Below are 9,641 nucleotides of genomic sequence, written 5' to 3'. Positions count from 1 at the left end.
TCCTAGTACCGCGTACCATCTAGTAGGAGCCAGTGCTTGGAACTTGCATCCAGCCACGTGGTCTTAAATTTTTCAGTAAATCGGAAACAGGTTGTGATAGTGAGATTAAACTCAGCACAGAGTATAAGCATATTAAGACTTTTTCAAAGCTATTTGTTTCTTTTATTGCCCGCATTCAGTTGGTGACAGTCATCTGTCATCCGCCATCATATGTGGTTTACCATATACTTAAAAAGTCGAATTAAGCATGTGTAACAATCTTTATGGTTATATTCTAGATCCTGTTTCTTAATGAAATCGATTTACTCGTTATATCCGCCGTGATTTTTCCTAATATTGTAAGGTACAAATGCCTTGCCCGACTAAAATCTCTCCCAGGAAAAACGGCTTAAGGACCGACTTTATTTCCGATCTTACTAATATTTGGATTTCATACAATTGAAATTAGTAGCGGATGGTCACTTAAGATATTTTCCTTCCCTGTAATATAACCTTTTATGGAGGTTAAGCTGATTTGCCTCTAGTCTTCTTTTTTTAACAAGTCGTTTAACTCATTTAGCTTTAGTCAAACTAATAAGTGAGAGGTCTCTTAAAGCATTTTGCTTTTAGCCAATATTTGGCTCTAGTGGATATCAACCGTTTTTCCTTCAACTGTAATTTAGTTCAATTGAGGCATTTTGTATTAAGCGACTTCTAAAATCTATAACTGATGTGTTTTTCGAACTAAATAAATACAGAATTGTGCAACGTTTAATTTAAAATAATTCTTAGCATTTTGAACACTTTTGATTCAGTAGTTTTTTTTATATGAATTTTTTTCGAAAAAATAAAACTTTAAATGGCTCTCCTGTAAAGTTCACAAAATGTCGCTTAAACCCATTTGCCTTTCAACCCTCGATATAATACTTTTCAAATGGAAATTGTATGAGCATTTGGTAAATAAATGTTATTATAGCATTAATTCATATTTAAATGACAGATACTGAATTGGAGATTGAATATTTTTTTACTATTGTTATTCTAATCTTTGACATTATTATTATTGATTTATTACTACTTTGTTGACGTTGCTTTGTTTAAATTTAATATTTTATAAATGTGTTTCCGATTTATTTTAATGTATTTTATTATTATTGATATTTTTTATAAGCATCTAAATAGACATTTTTGTGTTAAATATTTGTATGCCGATCAGGCTGGACATGTTGAAACTCAAAATATAAATTGTAAGATCATTGTTATGTTACACAATCATGTTTCACAAATAAATGATTATTATGATTATGAGGTAAGTGACCTAATCTGAATTGGGCTGGTTTACCTTTCAAGTTAGGAGGTCAGACAGGCATCTTCAGGTTAGGTAAACAGACTCTGTGAAAAAATAGGATAACGCTAGAGAAATGATGATTATGATAGATTTTACGGCGTTGGATATTGACTCTCGGATGAAGTTTATAAGTTACGTGTTGCTAATAACTTATGGATCCATACATTTGTTTTATTTTTATACCACAAAAATCGACTTTGTGATTCCTAGTTTGAAAAGTAAGAAGATCCGTAGTTCGGAAAGCTCGTTAGGCCGTTGGTCCCGGTTTACTACCTACTGATGTACACACATAGTTGTTACATGAGGCATGTGAATACTAATCCTGACACCAGGGTTGCTGAGGTTGGTAATTGAGCTCACAACTCACACGATAGAAGAACTCCTATTGGTGAATCTCAAAATTTCAAGTTTGGTGGCGAAATTTCATATTATTTTTTCGAGAAAAATTGGGTTCCGACATGAAAAAGATCCAAAAAGATCCTCGGTTCCGACATGAAAAAGGAATTTTTCAAATCCCAATTTTCCCAATTTCCCCAATTTTTCACGAAAAAATTATATGACAGTCGCCACCAAACTTGACACATTTTGATATTCACCCTATTCCACTCAAGTATAATCACGTCACATATAATTACGTCAAATTAGAATACGGTACGTTAGACACACGTAAGTACGCACCTTAGTATCACGCTGTCACGGACAGCGCCATCTAGCGCAGATTTCTTGAACCATCAGTACAGTTGTCATGTCAAAGATATTTACAAATGTAACCGATAGATGTCACTAAACAATACGCCAAATAATAGAATACCAAGTTTTTTATTATTTATTTTTATGTTTATTGCGAAAACCAACAGCATTATAAAAACATATTTAACAACACCTTATTATCTAAACTTAAGCTACGAGGGGCGGCTGAAAAGTTATGAGCCTAAGGTATTAAAAATACTGATAGATGTGTATAAAAAAAATATTTTTCTATGTAATCTCCCTCTACTTCAACACACTTCTTACATTTATTATAAAGCGCTTTTAACCCGGTCAAAAAATATTCGCCTTCTTTGTCTTCGAAATGTTCGTTTACGGCCGCCTTCATTCCCTCGTCACTGGCAAATCTCCGTCCTCGGAGGTCCTTTTTTAAATCGGAAAAAAGGAAATAGTCGCTAGGGGCCAGGTCTAGACTGTACGGTGGGTGGTTGATTTCTTCAAATCCAGTCTCGGCAAGGGCACGCCTTGCAACTCGCGCAGTGTGGACGGGCGCATTGTCTTGCAAAAACAGGACACCTTTCGCAAGTTTGCCTCTCCTTTTCTCGACAACCACTTGACGCACTCTTGTCAACAATCCAGCATAATAATTACCATTCATTGTAGTATTTTTGGGAAGGTAATCTATAAACAAAATTCCTTCACAATCCCAAAAAACAGTGGCCATGAGCTTGGACGCCGATCTTTCAACTTTGAATTTCCGAGGCTGCCTTTCTCCTTTTTCTATCCACTGCATTGACTCCTGTTTGGATTCAGGATCATACTGTCGAATTCATGTTTCATCAACAGTGACAAGACGCGAAAAAACATCATCAGGATTATCACCACAGATGTCCAAAAACTCCTGCGAAGTTGTGACGAGTCGCTGTTTATCCAACGGCGTGAACATTTTTGGCACCCATCGCGCACACACCTTTTTCATGTGCAAATGATTATGCAGAATGGCGCCGATTCGGTCCTTGCTAATGCCTATAGCTTCAGCTAGATGCCACAACTTGAATCGCCGATCTTCAAGAACAAGTTTTTTTACTTTTTCGATGTTTTCTTCGGTAACGGCGGTGTTCGGCCGCCCCGGCCTGGGGTCATCTTTGAGCGACTCCCTGCCATGTTTGAATTTTCGGCTCCAACGTTTTACGGTGGCAAACGAAGGTGCAGACGCTCCGTAAACAGTAGACATGTCTTAAAATATTTCCGTCGGCGTTTTATTCTTCTTTGTAAGGTATTTGATGACAGCTCTGTACTCGAATTTCGTGCAATTCGCGGAATACTCAGACATGGTGACGTTTAAGGTTCAATTACTAAAAAAGTACTGATGCTAAAGACATGAAAATTGAGATTTATATTGCTTGAGATACCCTCAATTAGTGCTGTACCGCGCGGCTCACTAGTAATAGTTAAAGGTACTTAGGCTCATAATTTTCCAGCCGCCCCTCGTATTTATAGGTTTCCCTAGAGTTCTGGAAAATCGTTATATATTTTTAAAAGCGAAGCTAAACGAAAGAGGCCAGAAAATTATTTTTTGAAAAGGAAAGTATCAGTAAAAATAAAAATATGAAACATCTTAGCTTGGTTTAAGGCTAGTACTCAAAAATGATAATAATATTAGATTGGGAGTAGTGTGTGTCCGAGTGTAAGTGTGTGTGTGTGTGTGTGTGTGTGTGTGTGTGTGTGTGTGTGTGTGTTTGTGTGTGTGTGTGTGTGTGTGTGTGTGTGTGTGTGTGAATGTGGTGTTTATATATTTATTGTATTACACTATAGCATAATTAATGTGATGCCCCCTAGCAGTAGCAGCATCGTAGCCGTTAATATAACAATTAATAAAGCAAGTTGAATTACTATTTTCTCGCTCCCGATTAAAATTATTCATAATACCTAATTGTACCAAATTCTGTAAATACTTCTTCGCACATATTTTACTACTACTATGGTTTGGGTTGTGAGGTGGATTACCAACCTCATCAACCTGGTGTCAGGGTTATTATTGAGCCGATAAGGCTCATGTAACGACTACGTACTTACATCAGTAAATAGTAACCGCGACCAACGGCTTAACGTGCCTTCCGAAGAACGTATCGTCTTACTTTCGGACAATCAGGTGATCAGCCTGTACTGTCCTAACCAAACTAGGGATCACAAAGTGATTTTTGTGATTGGTCCCCACCGGGATTCGAACGCGGAACCTCCGGATTGTGAGCCCAACGCTCAAACACTGGACCACGGAAGCCGTTTGCGCATATTAATTACTCACGCAGCGTTGCCTCAGTAATACGCGCCGCTCATCACCCTGTCTTCATAACGAGGCTTAAAAGTTTGATTCTTCCAGCAGCCGCGTTTCCGCGTCCTCACGGGAGGACGTTAATGTACGTCAGTGACGTAACGTCACGACGACGTCGTTCCGACTCATTAGCGCGCCTCGTGACGGCATCAACAAAATGGATATAAATGAGCTCGCCTAAAGGAAGGTTTTTAATTGTAGGCAAGTATAGGCACACTCTAACATATTTAAATGTAGCATTAAATAGCACCACGCCTGTGTCCTCGAGGGGATAGGCAGAGGTTATAGATACCGGGCACAAATCGATGATCTAAATATGTGTCAAAACACAAAAGACAAAAGTCTAATTCAGTGGTTTAGACCCCGTGCCGGGATTTGAACCCGTGATACTACAATGTAAGTCATGCGTTCATTTTTTACATAGCATAATATTAAAGGAACAATTTCAACACATTAACAGCCTCCGTGGTCTAGTGGTTAGAGCGTTACGCTCACGATCTGGAGGTCCGGGTTCGATTCCCGATGGGGACATTGTCGAAATTACTGTGTGAGACTGTCCTTTGTTTGGTAAGGACTTTTCAGGCTTGAGTCACCTGATTGTCCGAAAAAGTAAGATGATTCCGTGCTTCGGAGGGCACGTTAAGCCGTTGGTCCCGGCTATTGGCCGTAAAAACACCTCCACCAACCCGCACTGGAGCAGCGTGGTGGAGTATGCTCCATACCCCTTCCGGTTGATTGAGGGGAGGCCTGTGCCCAGCAGTGGGACGTATATAGGCAGTTTATGTTATGTATAGGCACACTCTGACATATTTAAATGTAGCATTAAATAGCACCACGCCTGTATCTTCGAGGGGGTAAGCAGACGTCATAGATACCGGGCACAAATCCTGGAAATCACGTGGCGTTATCTATGATCTAAATATGTGTCAAAACACAAAAGACAAAAAGTCTAATTCAGTTTAGACCCCGTGCCGGGATTTGAACCCGTGATACTACAATGCAAGTCATGCGTTCTACGTACAGAGCTATGATTTTCTACATAGCATAATATTAAAGGAACAATTTCAACACATTAACAGCCTCCGTGGTCTAGTGGTTAGGGCGTTAGGAACACGATCTGGAGGTCCGGGTTCGATTCCCAATGGGGACATTGTCGAAATAACTTTGTGAGGCTATCCTTTGGTAAGGACTTTCCAGGCTTGAATTTGTCCGAAAAAGTAAGATGATTCCGTGCTTCGGCTATTAGCCGTAAAAACATCTCCACCAACCCGCAGTGGAGCAGCGTGGTGGAGTATGCTCCATACCCCCTCCGGTTGATTGAGGGGAGGCCTGTGTCCAGCAGTGGGACGTATATAGTCTGTTTATGTATGTGTAAAAATTCGATTTTTTTTGTGATTAAGATTTACTTATGTCGAATTTTAGCTGAATTTCAGCATTTAATACCTTTCAATAATGTATGGAAGGTACCTACTAATTCATACATAATTATTTCGTCTAAATGTAAAAAAAATCAACATTATGCAATATGTGAGTTACTAATTTATCTTAAGTGTAATCTTACCACATATCACGTTGTTGGTCTAACAGAAGGCTCGGTGAGTACGGTCACGAGTACTAATATGTATACACTTTGAAACCATGTCACATTAACTTTTTTGACAAATTAAACCTTAAGTCTCAGTAAACGTCAAATATGATAGTGCGACAGGGTTCTAAAGTGGATACATGATATTGCTCATAACTGTACTTGTTTTATCTTGCGATGGATGTACCTGTAACTAAATAAACTTTTTTATTATTATTTATATGTCGTTTCCATATCTCGGGCCTACGGAGGCCCGGACTTTTGAAAGGCGTGCGTGGGGCCGAAGCCAACGCGTAGAGGCCCCTTAAGACAGTTTAATCTAAATGTGGTGTGACACCAACCGGCGATTATCCCTGTATGCACTATGGGAGTGCACCAAAAGACAATCCCCGGTTCGTGTAGGACTATTGCAGGTTATGGGAACAAAGGGAACTGTGCTATTGGGTTGGGGGTTAGTGGACCGGGATACTGGAGCTGTGGGGGACTATGGCGGGGACTATATTGGTAAACATGGATAAAATAAGCATGCGGTGATTATTATTATTATTAACTACGCAAACTGGAAATATGAATATTACACACGTCAGTCTACTTCCTTCCGGCCTTCATGCAATCAAATAAAAAAAGACCTTAGAGAAAATCTTTATCTTAAAGCTCTATCTATTTGATTACCGACGAAGCCGGGGTAATTTGATTCCGTAAATATTGCCCGAATCTTGATTTAGTTATAGATGTTTTTTTTTTTTTTTGACGTGACTTATTGTAGATTTGCCGCAGATGGCATTAACTACTTGGCCGGACAAATGGGGAGCGCTGAAGGCTCTCACCCGGTACAACGTTTAAGACAACAGGCCTGAGGGTGCCCAGTTGGGCGCGAACCTCGGCTCAGGGCGTCGTCTGAGAGGAAAAATATTTGAAAGAATTAATCGACCCTGGTGGGTCGATAGCGATAAGCGCTGAATGAGGGAAAGTTATAGATGCCAACCCGTGTACGACTAAAGAAACGACTAAAGACACGAGTAAACTTAGATCAAGAGAAGCAAAAAAATAAAAGTTTAAAACTGAAACCCGACTACGAAAAAGTCACGCTCTAAAAAGTATGAAAAAATTTCTCTAAAATTCTTCCGAATAGTGATGTTCAATCCGGCGAAGTAATTAATGCCAGCTGCGGCAAATTTACAATAAGTCACGTCAAAAAAGAAAAGAAAAGTGATGTTCAGTTGATAGCTGTGGTCGTATGTCGTAATAAGTAAACTTTTAGGACAGATATTTATTTTAGGCATACAACACAACGATATGTCAATATCGATGTTTTGATATTATGATATCTAGCTACAAGTAGGCTTTGGCATTTGCTGAGCTGCAGCCGGTTCGGCATTATTTTTCTTATAATTCTATTGTTAATTACTAACTACTTAACAATAATTATGTATTTTTTGCCGAAAAAATATTTTCTTTCTTTATATGAAATTAGTATATATGTATATATACATAAAGGTCAAACAGATAACCCTCCCTTTTGCTTCACCGAAGTCGGGTAAAAAGCATTTCCAGAAATCCACCTGAGACACAATTATTAATAACATAACATAGCACCCCGCCTGCATCCCCGTAGGTAGTTAAGAGTCGCAGTCTTACACTTAATGTGATAATGACCCGGATTCCTGCAGACACCGCCTAATTTTATTTTAAGTTATATCCGTCTTTTTCATATCCGTCGAAAAGGAAAGGGACGGATGATTCACAGCTCTTAATTTTAGGAAGAATGAGTAAATGAATGAATAACCCGGGCGAATCAAAAGGTACGTCGCTGGTATGCAATCCGTTTGACGTGCTGTCTACTTAACTGTGTCGGGTTATTGACAGATGTAAAATTTTTAGACGGTTGGTTTAGATTTGTGCTTAAAATTGACGTGTGTTCCATAAATTTTATGCTTGTCGATTACCCGTCCCTTTCCTTTTCGGCGGATAAGAAAATGACAGATATAACTTAAAATAAAATTAGATGGTATTTACAGGAATTAGCACCAATGTGGTAATGTGACTTTTAACTACTAGTACTTTAGTACTACGACTTAATAACCATAGTCTGAATCATCCCTCAAAGTTTTCGTTACGATGTCACTAACATCCTATAATAATTATACTCACTCCTCGCCAACTATATTTCAGTCTCATGTAATAGGGGGCGAGCCTACAAAGCATGGGACCCACGTGATATCAATTATAATATGATCCAAACATGAATTCAAACTCATAAAGTCGAATTCAGTGGTTTAAAAAATTTGACACACGTAATTTAAAGACACATTTCATACAAAACCCTAAGGTGGATTTGAAAAACCATTACGGTGAGAAGTGACCCATCGCCTAAATAATGGTCAAACATGCTAAAAAGGACACAAGCTGTCTGTCAGTTTTAACGAAATACCCAATAATGTAATTAATTAGGGTGTTAAGTTGGTTTGGACACGGTAAGCGGATGAAGGATAATAGGATTACGAAAGCGGTATATAAAGCGAAGGTGATGGTAGAGCTGGTAGGGGAAGACCTAGAATGAAGTACATTGACCAAATTAGAGATGTCCTTAGAAAAGGTTTAGCACGATCTACTCTGAACCGGCGTGCGTGTATTAAACGATTGATGAATGTGGAGGAAGCAAGAGAAGTGTGTCAGGATCGAAGCAAATGGAATTCCATAGTCTCTGCTTACCCCGGTGGGAAATAGGCGTGATTTTATATATGTATTTAAGATAATTAACTTAATAACATTATTATACAAGACTCACCGCCAAGACCACCTTCAGCAAGGCAGCAAAACAATTTGCATTGAAATGGCTTCGTTGCCAAAGCGCCGCCATGTTGCCAAAGCGACGCCAAGTAGGTTATCTGCCATACATTTCTTGATAGGTCGGCGATGGTTGCTGGCGAAGTAGCCATGGCCTCCCAGTGATTAATAACAAAAGCGCAATTTTTTGTGGTTCTAAAGGTCAAATTGTTCGTTGGTTTTCCCAACAACTTTTCTTTTATATTATTTCATGAATACTCAAGTCGCCCTTTACATAAGGTCTGCGCTGGTCCCAACTAACGGTCGAATGACCACAGCAAACGTGTGTCACAATAGGTTGGACAAACTTCGAAATGGCACAAAATTTCAACTGGATTTCTCGATGCGTATGATTGTGGTAAACGGTCACTTTGGCTAGAATCGAAATTTGTATTGGTATGTACTCCTAAACGGTTATTTAATGGAATAACGATTGTTTGTTTTCGTTTCTGTGGTTTTGGTTTCAAAATAACAAAACTAAAGCACGTATCTGTACAACCATGTCTTAGTGAGACTCTGATCTTGTAGTAAAATTGCTTATGCAATTTATGCCAGTCCTATTTAAAGCTTTATAAATAAATAAAAATAAATAAAATAACATGCTGCCGGTCGACATGCGAATGTTGAATGAATGTTAAATTCATAAACTGCCTTTATACGTCCCACTGCTGGGCACAGGCCTCCCCTCAATCAACCGGAGGGGGTATTGAGCATACTCCACCACGCTGCTCCACTGCGGGTTGGTGGAGGTGTTTTTTACGGCTAATAGCCGGGACCAACGGCTTAACGTGCTTTCCGAAGCACGGAATCATCTTACTTTTTCAGACAATCAGGTGATTCAAGCCTGAAAAGTCCTTACCAAA

General features: G+C 39.0%; 1 protein-coding gene across 1 annotated transcript; it reads right to left on the bottom strand.

Moving 5' to 3' along the window:
- Positions 1–2,864: 2,864 nt before the first annotated feature.
- On the bottom strand, positions 2,865–3,269 carry LOC126371986 (protein GVQW3-like). Its single transcript, XM_050017483.1, has one exon. It carries the CDS (start codon positions 3,267–3,269, stop codon positions 2,865–2,867), a length of 405 nt encoding a protein of 134 aa, XP_049873440.1.
- Between the last annotated feature and the right edge of the window lie 6,372 nt (positions 3,270–9,641).

The sequence above is a fragment of the Pectinophora gossypiella genome, chromosome 13, assembly GCF_024362695.1.
Source record: "Pectinophora gossypiella chromosome 13, ilPecGoss1.1, whole genome shotgun sequence".
In the NCBI taxonomy this organism is placed as follows: Eukaryota; Metazoa; Arthropoda; class Insecta; order Lepidoptera; family Gelechiidae; genus Pectinophora; species Pectinophora gossypiella.
This window is presented reverse-complemented; position numbering and strand designations above follow the sequence as displayed.

Bases quoted from the DNA above. Each gene is read 5' to 3' on its own strand.
- LOC126371986 (XM_050017483.1), bottom strand. From the start codon at position 3,269: ATGTCTACTGTTTACGGAGCGTCTGCACCTTCGTTTGCCACCGTAAAA.